The 20948-nt window shown below is 39.9% G+C and overlaps 1 protein-coding gene across 14 annotated transcripts in view; it reads left to right on the top strand.

Moving 5' to 3' along the window:
- Nucleotides 1-20948, top strand: part of LOC117831196 (cingulin-like protein 1) — a 60069-nt gene that overhangs the window by 26504 nt on the left and 12617 nt on the right. For 5 of the 14 annotated variants that reach the window (XM_034709762.1, XM_034709758.1, XM_034709755.1 and 2 more), the window contains exons 3-7: nucleotides 889-1019; nucleotides 12004-12121; nucleotides 13098-13288; nucleotides 13391-13469; nucleotides 20091-20600. In XM_034709762.1, coding sequence (XP_034565653.1) covers nucleotides 13437-13469; nucleotides 20091-20600 — 543 coding nt within the window. In that variant the 5' untranslated portion in view covers nucleotides 889-1019; nucleotides 12004-12121; nucleotides 13098-13288; nucleotides 13391-13436. The remainder of the gene's footprint in view (nucleotides 1-888; nucleotides 1020-12003; nucleotides 12122-13097; nucleotides 13289-13390; nucleotides 13470-20090; nucleotides 20601-20948) is intronic. The other 9 variants (XM_034709766.1, XM_034709763.1, XM_034709764.1 and 6 more) reach the window with 3 other exon arrangements.

Here is a 20948-nt window from a genome sequence, read left to right as displayed (position 1 = left end):
ACTGAGACAGCAGGGTGCTAAGAGCTGAAGTGTTACATACTCTCAGACTTATGAGGCACTTCTTTGCTTTCTCTTAATATTATCAGCACTCCCGAGATTATGAATGCTTAGGAAGTCACTTTTCTCTGGTAGCAGAAGACAGAATCTTTATTAAGGTGTGTTAAACCGAGACAGATCTTCATCTATAAATCCAGCCTGAGGTTGGTGTCAGATTTTCAAGCAATAAATCAGGAAAATTGCTCCAGTTTTATTACAATACTTCCCTGATTTGATGTTTCTTTACTTTTTCTGCCAATAGAAAGACATCTCATTGAGGTCGGCCTTTCTTTTTCCCATTGCAACCTGCTAACCATACATTATCGCGCTTATTACCCGGCTGCTAACTTAAAATACAAAAACGTTGTCAAAAAAACATTGTTTTAAGGTTATTTTATTGATTTAAAGTGATTTACATTTTTTTTTTAAATAGTCCCAGTGATTCCTCATCATTTAGCGTTCCATGGCGATGGATTCTTCTCTGCCTGTTGCGTTGGATTGAACATGAAACTATCCTCCTTCAGCTCTCCTCCTTCTCTGAGCTCTGCGGTTCACACACCTTTAAAAATAAACAAATGTCTCAACTTTGAACCCTGCTGCTGAATCAAGCATCTTACACAACCGTAAGATCAGTAAGACAGCCGGGTAATAATAAATGTTAACAGTGTCCCGTTAACACAGTCTCTGCTGTCCTAACACCTCTTTGAAGCGCTGTCTGTGCACTCTAATCCTCTCACATTAACCATTCTAGTGTTAGCATTAAGCGTTATTTACTTTAATTGCCTCCTGTATGGTCGCCTGTGGGTGCGTGTAAAAGCTTGTTGAACCTCCCCTGTCTGCTCTTGTGATCAGGGTTTGGTGTGTGAGGAGAACACAGGGACAGCAGGACTGTGGAGGTTTGCTGTTTTGAGTGAGGAGCTGACCTTTCACCTCCGGCAGCTGCAGAGACAGACAGAGCAGGAGCTCGGCAACATCTGCACACAGTGAGTCAGCGGGATGTGAAGGGGCGTTTCTAAGAGGGCCTTCATTTGTTTGCATTAGTCTCGTCTGTACACAGTAGATACTTTCAGTGCATGCTGAGGTTTGAACCCTCACTCACACCTCAGAGTGCATTACAAAAATTAAAGGGTAGTTTAGACATTTTCTACAAAGTAAGAAGCTTCAGTCTCTAAAATACGATCCTTCGTTGTAGCTAAAGTTGTGCAACCACCAAACAAATATCAAGGGGGTCCTCTGAGCTCGCGTTATTGAAAACTTCTCACTGTATTTCTGAAAATGTGCCTGAAAGTTTAGCATTTTTATTCTATAACGGACCATCCTGTTTTGTGAAATCAGGACCGTGTTCCTTAATGTTTGAACATGTGAGTGGGAGAAAGCCCTGTGTCGGGTTTGGGGGTTTTGTCACAGAGCTGAAACACAAATGTGGGAGTTTCACTGTATCTCACAACAGCAGCAGGTTCTGCTCTGCTGGAGAACACAACAGGATCCTGGCTGCCTCTGTGTGGATGTGTGTGTGTGTGTGTGTGTGTGTGTGTGTGTGTGTGTGTGTGTGAGAGAGAGAGAGAGTAGAACAAACAAGAAGGTGAGAAATAGGACAGACGAAACTAAAGTGATGTTTCTGTTATGCGCCGTTTGTTAAGTGTGCCTGTGAGTGTGCATGGTGACGTAAATCACACTTTTTAAGGACCTGAGTAACCGTCAAACTTAGGTTTATAAGTATACAAACTAAACCTGGCCTCCTTTTATACATATTTTGTGATTTAAAAGTGTTAATGATAAGTTGTAATGCCTGTAAAGTAATATCCCTGATCAAACTACACCCTCCAAAACTTCTTGTATTTGTTGCTGACAGACTCAGATAGTTACTCTGTGTCCCTTCAGAGAGAGACCTTTTGCTTTGAAATGCTTTGGTAAAAACATGAATGAAACCTTGCAGGACACTCACCTTCCTGGTCTACAGCCTGCCTTGACCAGCTATCTTGTTGTGTTGTGATTTTGCTGTTTTAAATCTTTTGGAGATAATCAGTAGAACTTTTTAAAGGCTTAAATAATGTAAAAAAGTCAAGGTTGTGAGGGCGTTAGACCAGGCGGAAACCTTGGGGAGCCAATGTGGGAGTTCAAAAAACTGCAATTCCTCAAATGTCCTCTAGAGTCTTCCTGCAAAAGCCAGGAATCCCCATTAACACCAATGTTAAAATGCATGTTTGTTATAGCAAGTTAAAACATGTTTACAGCCTGGTACAAAATAATTAAAAAAAGCTAAATGTCAGCTACAAAATAGTGTGATATCATAGCTACATGACACACTGTAGTTGCTGATTGATTTAATGAATAAGAGGAGGAATGCAACTCAGCACGAAAAGGATGATTTTGCGTACTTTCTTCTGTTAAGAAAAAAGAAAGTAGAAAGAAGACAAGCTTTGCCAAAGAGAAGGTTACAGGCTGCAAAGAAAAAGTACAGCAGAGGATCAAGAATATTTAGGAAAACATACTTTGGAGCTCGGATGAGAAGGATAACTTGGTATTAGCAAGACAAAAACGTCAACATCAGAGGTTTTGAAATTGCTCTCTCGAAGTCCACAGGATATTGAAACATGTCATGTTTTGTCTTCGCTCATTGTTACCTCTGTCACACGGGAAGACACAATTCTTCTGGCCAATCAAGGGGGGTTCAGAGTGAATAACTCCACCCTCTAGCATCACATAGTTATGCTTGGCACCCCAAAAGATGGGTGCCAAAACAGTAGGATGATATGTGTCGGCTTATTTGGTACCTTTCCCAACTTTTAACAGAGGAAACTCAAATAATAAACCAAACTGAAGTATGTCACCTCTTGGAGAAGCCGCTTTAAATAGTTTTTCCATGGCAGAGATGAGCACTTTTAATAGAAATACTATAATTGAGTATATTTTTAGAAGGGAATACAATGCAACCATTAAAGCTGAGTTTCAGCTGTGTGCTAGGTGGATGCATTTTGGTTTTTTTTAACCTATTCCTGATGTTATTCCTAAAACTCTTTGAAAATTGCTCATGTTGAAAAACTCCAGAATCCCCCTTTAATCTAGTCTGCTTCATAAAGTCAGTATTGGCACCAATAGTGAATAAGTGAATCAATGAAAGTAAACATTGAAACTCCAGGATTAAAAACAGCCTTTCAGAAATGTGTCTGACATCACAGATGCTCCCATGGTGTGGATCTGAACGTGTAACTCTGGTGTGGACATCAGGCTGGCTGGAAAAACTGTAAAAGTGTGACAAACTGTAAAAGTTGGACTCGGTTTGAAGTCCTTGTAAAAAAAACTTCCACAGAAAGTGTGAGAAAGTGAAAGTTTCCTGGTGAATTTTCAGTTTTCGTTACCACTTGTGCTGCGCTGACAGTAAACGTTCAGATGGTGGTAGGTGGCTGCTGCCTCACCCCGCTCTCTCGCTCGCCCGTACTCTCTGTACCGCCGCCATGACGAGCCGTTTGGCAGAGCAACACTTCAACTGCTCTCACTTCTGTCAGACAAGACAAGCTAAAACACATCTCAGGATTCAAGGTGTGCCAGCAGAGACACATACACACACACACACACACACACACACACACACACACACACGCACGCAGGCACGCACGCACGCACACACACACCCTCCCACACACACACATTATTCTGATCAGATTCCAGGAAATCTCCTAATTTCTCTGCAACTTTAGTTCTCATCCCCGAGACTGATCGGCTCCTGTCACAACTGGGATCAAAGGCTTAATGGCAGGAGATGAATGGTGCTGTAATAAAACCTTTTACACGTCTCCATCATGTTGCCCTGCCCACTTCTCAGATCCACTTGGCTTACTGGAAGAAGACGTCACCCTGTTCTCTTTCTCCTGGGGTTTTCCTTGGCTTTGAAAGAAGGCTTATGTAGTCGGGTCAGGAACAACGCAGGGCTGGGTTTGATGCAAGAAAAGAGGATTGAGCTGTGGCTCTACAACAACGAAGATTAAACAAATCTGGAGTTGAGCAGCTTTCACACTGAAATTGTTGGGAAGAGTTCTTTAAAACTCTGCTGTGGTGCCGTTTCTTTGTCAGGGTGATAATAAAGTCATTAAAAATGGAGCTGTCCGGCTGTAAGTCAGAAGTGAGAACGTAATCAAAGCGAGCAGAAACATCCACAGCTCTCTGGGGAAGTTAAAGCTGTCTTAGAGGTAGGTCATGCCAAACTTTCCCAACACAGAGAGCATCCTACAGAGAAGGTAACTCTTAATCTATAGACCTAACATGTGACTCCTCATCCAATGTAGGGTGATCAGATATATCAGGCTTGAATTGATCTGCAGAAATGATCAATGCTTAAGATAAACGGTCCGTCTGTTCTGCATGTTTGGAGTCAGGTGACACAGAAATACAGAAAGAAGTTATGGAAGACAAAAAGACAAATTGTACATGCATGTATTTATTGAAATTACAGAAGAGCCTCAGTAGAAGATAACAGCTGTTGAGCATACAATGGAATCTGGAATGACACTCATATTTAGGACCAACAAAGAGTTGAAGAGGCGAAGACAGACATCTGTCCAAGACTCTGTAAGAGCAGTGGACAAGGCCACTTTGTCGCCACTCACTGGTGTCTGGATTAGTATTTAGAAGCTCTGGGTTTGGAAAGCGGGCTGCATGGTGCAGTGGGTAGTACCTCACAGCGAGAACGTTCCTGGTTCGAGTCCCCGGTCGGGCTGTGTGGAGTTTACTTGTTCTCCCCGCGCAGGCATGATACCCCGGCTTTCTCCCACAGTCCATAAACATGTTCATCACGTTATTTGGTCAGTCTAAATTGCCCGTAGTGTTTGAGTGTGTGCATGAATGGTTGTCTGTCTCTTCATGTGTCCCCTGTGATGGGTTGGCGACCTGTCCAGTGTGTACCGTGCCTTCTGCCCAAAGTCAGAAACCAAACGGGAGAAGTGGTCACGATAATGGATGGATGGAGTTCGGGATGCAGTTTTTGGCCTAGTTGTTAAGTCGTGCACCCCATGTACAGAAGCTAAAGTCCTCAAACAGGCGGTCCCGATTCAACTCCAACCTCTTTCTGCATTTCCCTTCCCACTCTCTCGCCTTGTTAACTGCTCTATCCACTGACCTACCCTCTCCAGATAAGGTGTAAAAGCCTGAGCATGTAACTTAAAAACAAAAACAAAAGAAGAGGCTCAAAGTTAGCCATTTTTGGCAATACTACTATTTTGTTTCTTGCATTATTGACCCTGAAGTGGCTTTTTCTTGTGGACAGGAAGTTGAGCACACGCTGCTACACCTCTGTTTTGATTTACCCGAATTCAGCCTTTGCGATATTTTAGTGAGACTATAAACTCTTTGGAAAAAAGTAAATAAGTTTTGCAGCTAGTCGAGTCACTCTGCTCACTAGCTGATGAAGTTGAAGACATCAGAAGAAGACTTGTTTCCTCTCTTGTGGGTTTAATAATTTGTTTCTTTAAGGTCTGTTTTATTTGTAACTGAGCAGAATGAGCTGCAGACACACTGTCAATATACAAAAAGCACAAACTCAATTATTTTCATGTCTGTTTTCCTGCTTTCTCTCATGCTCTTCATTAAAACAGGAAGCATTCAGAGCAGCAGGGTGGCCCGGTCTGAGCTACTCTCTTACCCCTGTAACATACTCTTAGTGGCCCGAGTGGTCGATAAACATATCTCTAAATAAATTCTGATCATGCTTTCTATAAAATATCCCCACATTCTTTACAATCTGCAGAAGCTGATGTTGACCGAGAGCTCAAACACAAACAGAAAGTTCAAACCAGATAAACTTGGTTGCCGGCGTTGACAGAGAAGATGAAGTCTAATTGCGATGGATTGTTCGTGTTGTTTTCGGCGGTATTTTCCCAGAGATAGACTGAACAGAGTCTTTAGCTGGGTTACGCAAGGAGACTCCTGCTCCTGCCAAGACTTCCAGGCAGACTGGTAGCTTGGACAACTCCCATCTGAACTCTGTCAACTTTCTCCCCTTCTTCACCTCCCTCCTTCTCCTCCTCCTCCTCCTCTCTGAAGGCTAATCTGTTTGTAATATCTCCAAACTCTTCTGAAGTTGACCGCGAAATCAATTTGACGCCTCATTGCTACATCCGGTTAATCCCAAGACTATTTAAAGCAGGATGAAAAGCTGGATTATCTTCTGTAGGGCACAGACAGCACAAAGGTCAGAGGTCACGGGCACCAGATAGAGAGATAAACGGAGGAATGAGTAATATTGTCTTCCCCTGCTGCTACGGGGCTTCTTCTTAAAATAGCTGGAAATGTTCTGTGACCTCGAGAAGCAAATAAAGGAGGGATTTAAAGAAGTAGAGGTCTCATTTAATGTAATTTTAAAGCTTTAAAATCTCACAACAACAGATCTCTACTCCAGATTCCCGTCTTAATCATTTCTGTTGCTTTTTATCACATCTGTTTGTTTCTTCTGAGGATGCAGTGTGTGAATGAGTTTCTGAAGATCTTTTGCTGACATTAAGGACTTGACTTGTGATATATTTCTGAGCTGATGAAAACAAAACTGGACAACTTTTTTCACCTGTAGCTCAAAAAATTATACCAAGGTTTTTAGCTGAGGGCTTAACATTATTTGACGGTTCACCTAAATTTGGCAAATCATGATGATGCTGTAGTTACTTGTGTATGGACATATCTGGATTCTGTCCTCTCTGGTCTTTGCACTATGGTGATGTACACAGCATGTCAGCTTTCATCCTTTCATGCACGAATTCAAACACTGATCATTGGTGCAGTGCAAAGCTGCTAACCAGCTCACCATTCACATACTGAGGCTGTACCTTTGGTAGTTCTGGCTCTGTATCCAGCCCAAGGATACAGATTTGCTGCAAAACTTCAAATCTTACCTTGAGGATTTGTCTAATATCTTGTAAAATATCTCATTCCTCGGAATATAAGCCACGTAAACCCTTAAAATAGTAAATATAAATTATTATATTGAGGTATAAGAAGCAATAAGACTTGAATTACTTGGAATAAGTAAAAATAGCTACCATTGCAGGGTGTACAATTGACTTGTTAAGCTTCTTGAAATATAATAATGCTTCTTATTTCAAGCCTGGATGTTATATCTGGGATTAATCATCAAATGTGACTTTTATGAAGTGTAGTGAGATGTTTTAATCAGACATTAGATTAATGCATTCGATAAGATTTGAGTTTTCTGCAGTGCACAAGGAGCCATGCAGAGATCTGAGAATCTGCATTCATATTTCCTCGGCAGACGCTGTGTCAGTCGTGTCCTCTCTCTCATTTTTGTTCATGTCTTGTTCTGTTTTCATTCTTTCTCTTTCTTTCATTCAGTCTGATATTTTTCTTTCAGTTGCTTGTCTTTAACTTTCTTTTCTCTCCCTCTCTTGAGCCGATTGGTAACAGAGCTAAACTTGGAAAAACATGATTTCTTCATCCTTATCAGTCTTTCCCCCGCTCCTCATCCTGTGAAACATTTCTGCTTTGTTATTGCATCCCCCTCCTCCTTTTACCTCCCCGCAAATAAATATGTTTGTGCAACAGTATACGAAGCGGAGTGAGGCATTAAGAGCGACGATGATTTACATACAGGTCTGCAGCATCACCTTTGTCCATGACAGGAACGATGTGTGCAGACGGTTCTATTCTATACAATGGATCCTTTCTGCTCAATAAATACGCCTCAGCGTGTACATCCTGTGTAACCTCCACATGCTGAAACCAACATATGTGACGGGCTGCGTGGAGAGAGGTGCATTAATGTAAAGTAAATAAATAAATAAATAACACCCACACAGTTTTCACCTGCAATTATGGACTGAAATGTGTTTGTCACATACATTCAAGCAATTATAGAGCTCTGTTCACGCTTTTCTGTACGTACGCACCTAATCAGAACACACTGACAGCTGGCACAGAGTGTGTGTGTGTGTGTGATTTTAAAATAGTCACACACACACACACACACACACACACACACACACACACACACACACACACACACACACACACACACACACACACACACACACAGGTATTCATTTGTAATTACTGTCTCTTCACACTGATGGATGATGTTTCTCGCAGCTCGTGACACACACAGGTGTTTTGATGAAGCCATTTCATTGGTTAAGATGAGTTTTGATTGACAGCTGACAAAACAACTGGTTTGCATGAAGCTTCAAAGTCTTAAAGTCTCTCGGAAACCACCAAGATGTTAATTTTTATGGCTTTTTATGGCATTTTAAGGCGCGAGAAGCATTGACACAATTAAAAATACTGAGATATTTCCCACAATGCATCAGTCACCTCCTATGCCATGCTGCACAAAGGTTACTGTGGAACATAGTGGTGTTTAGGGACCACTGGGAAGCAGCAGTTACCGAAAAGTGAACTCTCAAGTCAAACAAAATCCAGATAGGACTCTTTTTCTGACGCAGCCTCTTTGAAAATGTTTCTCCAGGCCCAGCAGCAGATTTGGGGATATTTTGGTATCATAAACAAGTGATTCACAGGCTGAAGTTCAGCCCTGAGTTGAGTCCAGATTTTTCAGATTTGTTGTGTAATGAAAAACAGTATTAACAGCAAAAGCATGAAAGCGAATTTAGACATTTTTTCTGAGAAATGTCCCCAAAGAATATTGTGCAAGTCTGATTCTTTTATTGAAGCTGCTGTAATGAAACAAGATGCTCAGGGCAACTGGACTCCACATTTTCATTTCCATCATGAAGAACAGATTCAGAGTACTTTAACACAAGGCTGAGATCAAGTGCTCTCATATTTATGGAGGAACACTTTGTTATGTGGAGTTTTATGAACGGTGCTTTAAGAAGAGTTTGGACATCTTTACAAATCTCGACTGACACCAGAGCTCAGCAATCCCTCAGGAGTGTTCAGAGGGTTTCAGTGAAATCAGCACAACATGACTGATTATAGGGAAGAAAGCATTTATATGTAAGGCTGTCTGATTGATGGTTTATGAGATCTGCATGGATTTTTATATTGTTTCTATGTTTATTATAGAAAAATGATTTATGATAGCAGAATTACGGCAGTCAGCATTAATAGCGATTATGGTGCAAAATGATTGTTTTTTTCAATCATGCTTTTTTAAACGTTTCGATGTAGTTAATTCTGCAGCGCCAAAAATAATATGCTCTTTGTGTCTAAAAAAATTAAAAAGTCATCAAAGTACTCTGAGTTTGATCTAACACCTACAAGCTTAACATACAGGAGCAGCTAATCAGACTGATATCAACGGGCAACTGCTTCACAAAAAACAGCAGACCACGCTTGTGTAGCAGTGCAGCTTTTATTTGAAGAATAAATCTAAAGGTCAAGATCATAAAGTTTCATCACATTCTTAAAAACAGTTTTAAAATGCAAAATAGTCCAATTTTAATCCTGTGATTGAAAATGTAATTAATCATGATTAGCTACTGAAACTAAGCGATTAATCACTCTAATATATCCGCGTAGTCACTATATTTGGTGGAGATGTTTTGTAGATGCTTGTTTGGAATCACGTATAATGAGCGGGTGGTTGTGCAAATTATCACCCTGACAGGGTGAGCAGGAATCCTCTCTGCCTCATATCTTTCTCACCCTGACAGGATTCTAATCACCTGCTCATTTTACATTGTCACTTTACGTATTCTTCATATTTTATGACATTCTTTCATGTTTTTACTTCTTTTTGAAATTCATAAAAGTTTCTTGAAGAGCAGGCTTTCAATTTCCTTTAAATATTTGTACGCTAATTGTCATCTACAAAACAACCCCAAAATATCCTTGCATGGGTAAACCTACTTCTATTGACAACATGATTTATTATTGATTTAAAAAATAATGAATAAGAATAAATAAGCAGCTCACAGACAGTTAAAAGAGAATTCATATATTTTATTTTGAGACAAATAAAAAACATTACAAACTAATGAGCAAAAAATAAAACAGATACAACATATGATTAAATGTTGGTCCTCACAAAATTCTTCAGTTTGTTTTATTTGCAGCTCTTATCATAAGTCTGCACTGAATATCAGATCCTTAATTTTGAGTTTTTTCTGTTTTACTTGGTAAAATATGATGTAAACGTTAGGCACTGTTAAAACCAATATAAAAAATGTTTGTTATATTATTCAGAGAAGGAAAAAAATTTATAAAGGTGCTGGGTACTTTGGAAAAACTTAAATAAGTGTGTAACTTTAAGAGTAAAACGTCACACCTCATTTCTGTTTTATATCTCATACTTAGCTTTTACATGAAAATATTGGCCTTAATTTGAAGCACTACTTTTCTGTAACACCTTCAAACTTCCAAAATTTACTGAACATTAAACTTTGCATGATCTCTGTTCCAGTTTGTCTCTAGATGTGAAGCAGAGATCATCCCCGTCTTTTTCATATCTCTGTTTCCTGTGGAGTCAGCAGTCCTCCTTGAAAACCTCCTCATTGGAGTGTTAATACATTTCTCAGAGGCCCTTTGTGTTTTGGATTTTTTTTGTTGCTTTTTAATTTGTCTCTCTCAACATGACAATATCACTCCTTGAGTTGTTTCATCAAAGGCTTCCCTCAGATGAGCTCTTCTTCCTCACAAACAAAACACTTATCTGCCTCTCATAAGCTGCAGTTCGCAGCTCTCTGTAACAGAGGGTTAGCGCCTCCCAGTGGACACAATGTTAATTACACCCTGACGTCTTCATTCATCGTAGTTGTACTTATTTATGAAGCACTTTTCAAACACAGAGAGACAAAGTGATTTAAAAAGACAGCAAAAAAGCAGGCAGGGCATATTTATTTATTTATTTAACCTTTTATTTAACCAGATGAGAACCCATTGAGATCAAAACCTCTTTTACAAGGGCGACCTGGCCAAGAGGTCAGCAGCACACGTCAAAATAAATAGTACAGCTCAATAGAATGGAGTATTAACATGATAAAGTAGTGTTAAAGTATCTGGTTATGGGGTATACCATAGGTGAAAAGGTTGATTGTAAACCTGATGTAAACAACATGACTCAGTTGTGACTGTGTTCACTGTCACATGACTTTACACGTTGTTGACTTTGCAAAGAAAGCACTGTAGCTCTTTGTCTATCTCTGAAGAGAGCGCCATGTTTGTCTGAGGAAGGAACAGTTTCATGTTAAAGTGTGCGACCTAACAGAGGGCTGCTTTCAGTGATCAGGAAGTGAGAGCTGCAGGTTCAAAGACCACGATTAACCTTTAATGTGAACCTCTAAAAACAAGCAAATAGATGTTATAAGGCTTATTCAGCCCTTTAAGAGTTCAGGTGATAAACACGGTGCGGTGTCTGTCGTCAGTGTTTTCAGAAGCTAATCTCTGAGCTTCTTAGAGACAATCAGAGAGGTCTGACCTGTCCTGTCCTGTCCTGTCTTTTCTTTTCACCTGAGTCAGACTCAGGAGCGACTCAGGTAGTCTGTCAGCACCCGAGGGGTTAAAGCTAATGTTTACCCAGCTGTAATTATCCCATAAATTGAAGACTATCTTTAAGTATTAAATGATGTCACTGACATTTCAGGCTTAAGCTCCATGTTTTCGTTTATCTGTGCCTTTACATTGAAGTGTTTTTAATGAACCCAGAATAGTTTATAAGAGATTTATTTAAGTCTTTATGTTTGAGTCAAGAGTCGCTGTTTTGGCACATTTGGTTGCATTAATTTCCTCTGTATCTATACTTACTAAAATCTACTGCATTTGCAGTAATGCTCACATTGTGACTGAACCTAAATGCTAACAAACTACAGTTTTTAAAAACAAGTGAACTAAATTCTGTGTAATAAAATATTTAAAAGCCAATGACATCAAACCAAAGTGTCATCTGCCAATCAGCTTGCATTTAAGTTTCTAACCCTCAGTCCTTAGTGTGAACTGTTTCTAAAGAGCTCAGGTAGGAGTTGAGGGACATTTTCTAAACTGAATGTTTTTTTCTTTGTGTGTTTTCAGACTCTCACAGATTGGCAGCCGTCAGCGTCTGCTTTCCTCCGAGCTTTTGAATCTTCAGGAGAAAGCGAAACAGGCGGATCAGGAGCTCAAGAGAAACTCCAGCCTTCCTACGTCCACTGTAAGTGACCTCAGCAGGACTTCAAGATCACGCTCATGAGTCATAGTAGCTTACATAAAAAACATGCCGTTCCCGACGTACCAAATCACAACACAAGTACAGCGCGCCGCGAGGGTCAAAATAGCCTGACAGTCGGCAGACATGGGAGAAAGTATGAAAACAAAACCTCACATGTTATACCAAATTTTCCTTTGGCCACTGGCGATTGTGTGTTTTTGTTTTACTTGCCATTGGCGCTTGGCGGGTTTTAATTTTATGCCCTGGCTCCAAGGCTTCTCAGACACACAGCTCTACGTGTGTGAACGTGTCTCAACCATCGCATAACTTACCTACAACTTATGGCAGGTGTATGCCGGACGTATGATCCATACGTTGACTTACTCGCCATACTACGGCGTATACCAGCATGCTCTTAAATTATACAAAACTTACCTATAACTTATGTGATGTATGCCAGCGTACTCAACAATTTTTTTATACGCCGGCATACGCTGGCTAAATAGTCATGGTGTGACAGGGCCATAAGATATATAAAACTGCCTTAAAGGGAAGTTTAATTTGATATTTTTGAAGTAATGCTGTATTAAGTGACATATTCCTCGGCTCAGGTTGGACTTCCTGTGTCAGTTCACCAGCCAGTTTTTTAATAATGGGGCCGAGTTGACTGGCTTCTCTCGTGGGAAAAACACTTGCGATTGACAGGTTCTTCATTCAACCTCACTTCAAAACACCCAGACTATTCCTTTAAGAGCTAACATATAGGCCTGCTGTAGTCCTAGAAAGGGGGACTTTGTGTAGTTGATATATTGTCACTCACACAATGACCCTAGAAGCAAAGTGTACACATGCATGGCAGGACACAGAAAGAGTAATCAGGAGCAGCAGAGTGATGAGTTTCAACCAATCAGATCCTCTGTTTCATTATAAAAGTTCAATGAAGCCAAACTTTAAATATGTCAATTTTCATCCGCTCCAGTTTCAGCTGCGTGCTTGTCGGGAGCTTCAGGTCTCCATCAACGATCGTCTGCTCCAATCAGGGAGGCTGGTGTTCCAGGAGGAGGCACTGAGCACGCTCTATAACCTGCTGACCCAAGACCTGCAGAGGTACCAGGAAGAGACCCAGAGACTGACCCACTTTAAGCAGAAAATACTCAAACATTCCCACAGGTAGCTGAGAACACATCCTGAAGACAGTTTGATCTGCATGTTTCAGTTTTTTTATTCAGATTGAATTGTTGTAATAATTAGTGATTTATTTTCCTCCACCAGGTCAGAGAGAGAGGAAAAGTCCCCCAGCAGAGAGAGTGACCGAAGCATGCAGGGAAAGACAGAGCAGGGAAACAACATGGTACAGTCCAATTTAAAATCACTTCATGAACTAAAGTCCTGCTTTCTTACTTTATTGTATTCTCATTTCTTGTTCTTGGTGCTATCAACCTTCTAACAAGTCTTCCAAACAGTTCACGCTGTTTGGAAGCAGACTAACTAACACCAAGCCTAACACCTCAAGCTTTTATTTTAGTCTTCTGAAATCAATCAGAGATGGATACTTTGGTCCATGATTCAGGCTGCATTAAGGGTTTGTGCAGGGTTTGCCTGATCTGTCTCTCTTTGTGCAGGAACTTGAATTTATCACTGCACTCGGAAAAAATGTGTGCGTCACATTAAAGCCTCCTTTTACAGAGAATGTTGTTCAGACCCCGACACAGAAGATGAAACCTATTTTTACCTCTTCGACAGCATTTTTGCTAACACAGCCTGTGTTGGGACTTAACATATACAGGTTTTTACAGATTTAATTGTAGATTTTAAAGGTAAATAAATTCACAGTGATAAGTGGAAACTGATTTTCACTTTGCAGCTGATCCTAATGTTTGTAGCTCAGTTTGTAATCATAGCATCAGCCATCGGACAAGGTTTTTGATGAAGAGGTTAGACTCTGAAATAATGTGACATAACAACTTATCCTCTTAAGTGACGGATTCATGCTTTGTTTTTTTTATTTTTTTATTTATTCATTCATTCATTTATTTACATCATTTTTAACCAGGTTTTCAGAATCAAAATATGTCAACAAAAAAAAAAAGATCACCTAAAATCCTCACATCATTTCATAAAAAGTTTGTTAAAGAGCTTTGAAGACAAAAATCTGCAGGATAATCTGCAAGAAACTCTAATGGCCTGCCATGAGACTCAGACTACAGGGTTAATGATCTTTAATCCTACTGTGGTACAATGCATTCAGTGACAAATGTTATGTTACTAATATGTAATATTTACTTGGTCCTGAATGAGATGAATAAAAAGTATAAATAATGTTGGCTTAGACTTCAAGCAAATCTAAAAAGTTAATTTATAAAGCACCTTTTATACATAGAGCATCTCAAAGTTTTTTAAATGGTTAAGACCAGACTGTAAGGAAGAATAAAAGCATTAAGATAAAATGGTGTGAAGTTAAGTAAGATATTAAAATAAAAAATATATCAAAATGTAACAAACATTGTGAAAAAAATAAGAATTGATTTGGTCCAATCAGAATAATTTAACAGTGTAAGCTGAAGTTTGAGTCTCTTTTCTGTTAAATTATAACTCATCAGTTATTATTTACCTCAGATTTAAGAAATCAATATCACCCAAACACTTCAAATAACACTAATAACACTTTTATTTCTACGATAGGAAACACTAACAATAAAAAATATGACATGAGCAGAAACCTCGGGACACAGTTTAGTTAAGGAAGAACAATTTGTTTTTGTGTGTGTGTGTGTGTGTGTGTGTGTGTGTGTGTGTGTGTGTGTGTGTGTGTGTGTGTGTGTGTGTGTGTGTGTGTGTGTGTGTGTGTGTGTGTGTGTGTGTGTGTGTGTGTGTGTGTGTGTGTGTGTGTGTGTGTGTGTGTGTGTGTCTGGCATGGATCCAGCTGTTGTCAGTCTTTCTCAGACAGTCAGAGAGGAGACAGAGGAAACATCTGCCTGCTCATCTGGCTCTGTCTGTCACACACACACACACACACACACACAAACACACACACACACACACACACACACACACACACACACACACTCACATACACACACACTTTTTGCATCTTTTCCCCATAAAAAACCCCAGAAGAAGTAGAAAAAAAGCACTGGTAATAAACTGACACAGTTGTGACAGCAGAGGATGAGGGAGGAAACCTGGTTCGGAGTCTTATTATAACGGGAAACCTGTCAAAGTGTCAGCACAGTTTAACTCATGAAGCTTAAACACAAACACAGCAGACAGGCCGCCTGCCAACCTGCTGCAGCTTCAGCACACAAATACAACATGAATCACTCTCTGTTTTTCCAGTTCAGACTCATCCTCATTGAGAAAAAGGGGAATTTTATGGAAGAAGTAAAAGTGAAAGTTAATGTTCGGGAGATTTTGGGGAATTCTGAAGTTGTATATTATAGTTTTACTTTCACATTCACCAGCAGTGGAAGCTCAGGACAGCAAACACTGTTTCTGAAAAAAAGCAGCAAATAAAGCATTAATACTATAATTATAGTTTTGAAAAAATGGAAAAGAATAAAAAGAAACAAAAGACACTCACACAAAACTGTAAAAAATTCCCTTCCTCTTTTAATTTCAACAAGCAAATTTAAATTATTCCAATTAACACCATCTACTCCAACCCTGCAGTATGCACAGAATCCTCTTTATCAGATTATTTTTCAATAATCTGTCTCAAAATGAGCAGGGATTTGTATAATCATGCACAATTTGATTAGATATAAATTTAACAGGTTTAATAAAGGTTTCTTTTTATAGATTTGGTGATCCATGTGAGATCCGTCTGTCTTGTGGGTTATCTTCCATATTTTATATTGTTGACATTTTATCGAAATATCTATTAATGCATTATAAAACCCATTGCATCCTAAAAATAAAAAAAAAATAGCTGAATAATTTTACTTTATAGACAAGGAGGACATGCTGGATTTTCAGTTGATTAAGAATTACTGAATTCTTTTAATGTTCAAATTAAGTCTAAGAAAGCATAACTTATCGCTCCATTAAACCCCAGGATCGGGATAATAAGAGCCGCAACAAACTTTTAATTTTGCGACCAGTTTATCTACAGATAAAAGTCTCATGTTTGATTAAGTAATAATAATAATAATCATATGATACATTTGATTTATAATGCACCTTTCAGTCCAGAGTTATAATGTGCCAAGTAAATAAAATATTTGTGGTGTCCTCAATCTTTAGGTGGCATCTTTAAACTCTACTGGCCCAAAGGTCATAATAATTTTAACTCCATAACTCAAAATATGCAACCCTATAATTTATGTTTTTGTAGTTTAAAAGTTAAACTGTCTTCAACAAAGCATGTGCCTCAGTCTGTCTTTCACTTCAGATTAAATCTGGGCAGTTTTAAACGTTGCTTCGTCCTCTGTTTCGCACCTTACCCAAGGGATTGTGATTTTCCATTAAAAAATATAACTAATTTACTTTGAATATTAAAGTACACATAAACTCATTTAAATAAAGAGACGTGCAGGATTATTTGAGCAGATTTGTAATAAATACTCTGTAATGTGGGCTAAGCTCAGTGTGAAAATGTACAGGCCTTAGGGTGAGGACGGAGCGCCGGTCGGCTGATTAATCTCTGTTATTTACAGTCACAGTGCTGGGAGGTGGGGTCAATCACAACAACAACAACAACAACAACAACACAGGAACATATTGCTAAGCAGATTGCCTCGGGCCAAACGTAGCTCAAGGTTTCACTCTCTGTGAGAGACGGACGTGTCCAACATGAGACCGCTGCGCCTGATTGGTTATTTATTTTATATTTATTCTGCTGTTGTTGACCCTCTGTGCTCTGCTGCAGCGTTTAAGTGCATCAGTAACAAAAGGTATAAGCCATGCATGTTAGGGTGATCATTTTAATGACTTATTGTGAGTGTTTAACACATCATGATATATTTAATGACTGAAATATCTAAATAGGAATACAGTAAAGACAGTTATAACTTTAATATGTCACTGTAATGTCATCAGGCTAACTAATTCTGGATGGGAAGGCTGTGTTTCATTACGCAGCTGTAAACGTTTTTAAGATGAGGAAGTTTACAAGAAACTGACTCTGAAAGACAGAAAACATGTAGAGGTGCATTATGGGAAAGGTAGTATTCAAGGTTTTTGGAGCCTTTATAACCTGGCTTAGTTATTTTTCAGGTTATCTCAGACTCTGCTGCTTTGATTTGGACTGCTCTTTATCAAAATGTATCAAGTAATAATTCAAAATATGCTAATTTTCTTAAAACCAAGCCAAATGTAATAATTATCATACTTAAATAAACAATTGATAACTAATTCCAGAAGAGTGCATGTATTAAAAACTTGAAACTGTGCAGGAATGAAGAGTTTCTCTCGCAAGTAGGAGTGAATATTTTTACTGCATTTCTTTCATCCCCCTCGAGAGGCTATATTTGCAGGTCAAGAAGTCAAGAGGTTGCTCTTCCACACTCCACAAAATCCCCCAGCACGTCTGTGCATAAACATCAGTGAGGCATTCAGTGCATTTCCCACGATGCAATGCTGTCATATATCTGGGTCAGATGGTGTACAGCTCTACGCCATATGTCTATACTGTAGTGAGGCCATAGGGAATGAAAGACCAATGTGTGTGTGTTGCGTCCAGGACTTATGGGAGTATAGATGTGGTTTCCCCGAATGCTGAATGAAGCTCGGCCTGACGCTGTGATTTATGTTCAGTCTGACACTTGTTCCTCCATCTCTGTGAGAGTTAGAGCCTTTTTATTTCACCTTAAATTATTTGTACAGTCAGCATCAATTATTGTAATGCAGATTATTTCTAAACATCTTAAAGACTAAGTGCCAAAGTCCAAAATAAGTATGGAATACTTCAGAGTAAAACAACATCCACCTGTGGTTTTTGTGGTTATTTTTGTGATTGATGATTGAAAGACAAACAATTTAATTTAATTGAACATTTAAGGATATTAATTATTGCATCAAATTAGGTTGGATTTTTTTATTTTAGTTAATAAATTATTATTATTTATTAATTTACTCATTTTTCATTCGTAAAAGTCTCTCCTGAAAGAAATCTTGACCTGAATATTCATAAACTGATTGGAATAAAGAGCTCCACAGACGGGCAGAATTACAAGAACACACACATTTCCCCAGCACTGAGTGTGTCCCTGTCTCCTCATTCCATGAGAGTCCAAACTGAGCGCGCTCTGCTCACAGGGCAAAAATAATAACATTAAAAATCATCAGCTCAGAGCTAATCCCACCACGGCCTGTAAACATTTTAATACCGAGGTGATTAGCAGTGATCCTAAACCCCAGACGCCCACCCTCCCTCTCCGCCCTCCCAGACCCCGGCTCCGCTCCCAGCCCAGCCTTGGCTCACCGTCCCCTGGGGAGGCAGCCAGGCGAGTCCCTGGATTAAGGCCACTCGGTGCTTTGGACCCTCAAGCCCCGAAAGTTAAACCCCTGGACGTTCGCCACTTCATTTCTCTAAGTGGCATCAGCCTCCTTGTTATGATTGTTAATTAAAGTTGGATTTAATCAAGTGGCTTGTTGGCAAAAATTATAAAAGTGCTGCCATTTTCTGTTCTATTCCTCTTTTTTTAGTGAGTGGAGTGGAGCATGTTTTTGAATCATGGCATCTCTTTGTCTATCAGTTCATACATACACGAGTACTGTACATCCCGGCTTTTATTTCAGTGTGAGAAAAGGAAATGTTGTGCTGCAGGGGGAGGGGTAGATTTTTCAGATGAGCAAGCAGATGTTGCACTTCCTCAAGAGGGATTTATGTCAGATAGGAACACACACAGACACACACACAGACACACACACACACACACACACACACACACACACACACACACACACACACACACACACACACACACACACACACACACACACACACACACATGCTGTTATCTATGCATTTCAACAGTGAACAACATCTACCCACTGTAAAGAAAAGGGACAGAGAGAGAGGGAATTCACACTTTTACCGAGCTCCAATGCATGGATCATTTTAGTTCAAGTTAAAGAGGGGAGTGATGCACATTCATACAACTACCAATAACTCACTGTTTGTGGAAGCCAACTAATTTCTAGGTGTGTTGGTAGACTACAAAAAGAAAGTAGGACAACCCTCCAAATTAAGTCCAAAATGACCAGTGCACGGTGCACCCCAGCTCCATGCACACAAACACTTATCTACCTTATCTATGAGGCTCACCATCAGTGCAGGGTTTTTGTAAGCTGAGATTTTAGCAGTAGCATCCAGAAGGTTTCTTTGAGAAGGACAGGCATGCATGACAGCCTGCAAGTTAACAGTCTCAGGAAGAAGGCTTTGATTGACATAAATATGTTTAAATATTTCAGGGTTATCTAGATATATTTCAGCTTCAAAATGCAATGATCACAGGCAAACTAGGATGTCATCAAATCATAGTGGTTGACATTTTCCAATTTGTGTCATATATATCTGTGTGAAATTGATGGTTTCATTACAAACATTGACAAAAAGTTTGAACATTGATTCTGAAAGGACGCTGGTTTAGGTCCTCAGTGCAGAGGCTGCAGGCTCGACTCCAGGTTCGGCCTTTTGCTGCACGTCAGCCTTACTCTGTGTTCCCAAACATCCCTGATTCAGTCTAGCTGTCCTATCAAATAAAGGTGAAAATAATGCAAAAAGTTTTAGGTCCAGTAATGCACAATTCAAACCAAAAACCAACATGTCATCAAAGCAGCCCTGCCTATGGACATTATTGAACATTACCGACAATGCACCAAGATAAATTAAAGACAGACTGCTGTGTTCTAAGCTGCATTGATAAAGTTTGCTGTCTGTCGTATCACCCACAACAAACCTGGCTCATCTCTTGCTCAGACTGTGCTAACAGTGTCTTTGGGGGTCTGTTATTGTGTTCACCTCTTTCAGCAAGCGATCGAGTCTTCTTCCCCCAAATCACCTTTAAGTGTTCATCAGCCCGTCATCAAAGATGAGACCAATGAAATCAGGAAAGCCAGTCAGAAGTCATCCGCAGTCCTGACCCGCAATTCAAACCTGCGCCGAGCCGGCAGCATTAAAGACCTGATCAGTAAATTCTCTGGACCAGAGCATGCCTCTGCTCCACAGAGCCCTTCCTCTGGATCCCAAAAGTCTCCCTTTGCTGAGCCTCTTGGGTCCCCAAAGTCCAAGATGAGCCTGACTACACTGAGCAGTGTTGGACAAGACAAGAGTCCAGTCCCCAGCATCTGTGTGACTCCACCAGTCAGGCAAAACAGTCAGAATAGGGCTGACTCAGCTCAGAGTGGAACCAAAACGAATCAGATCACTGCGAGGATTGATTGTCCGCTAGGAGACGGCAGTGAGAAGACTGAGGCAAAGAGGAAAACACAAACCACAGACTCTAGTAGAGATTCGGTTGCTGACTCCGGTATGGGATCGGTAAGCAAACTAAAAGCCCCGACCGTCCGTTCAGATGTCCAAGCATGATGAGAAAGCTCTGCATCCGCTATGCATGAAGATGGCACTGCAGCATGGCACTGCTGACTTTAAATGAGTCTCCATGCATGATTAACGCACCGGACAACGACCCGGAGGCATGAACCATGACATGCTTTTTAATTGTACTAATCTAAACGGCCTCACTCACATTTCTCTTTGATTCTGAATTAATTTCTGTGTTGATGAATTCCTCTTCCATCTAACATAATAACACCAACCTTAACATCATGACTGTGTTGATCTTAACTGCATGTAAGTAATTGGGACGGGTGCGTTTTTGCGCTCTGT

This window comes from Notolabrus celidotus, chromosome 19, assembly GCF_009762535.1.
Source record: "Notolabrus celidotus isolate fNotCel1 chromosome 19, fNotCel1.pri, whole genome shotgun sequence".
Lineage (NCBI taxonomy): Eukaryota > Metazoa > Chordata > Actinopteri > Labriformes > Labridae > Notolabrus > Notolabrus celidotus.
The sequence above is the reverse complement of the archived record's forward strand: the minus strand, read 5'-3'. Positions and strand labels throughout refer to the sequence as shown.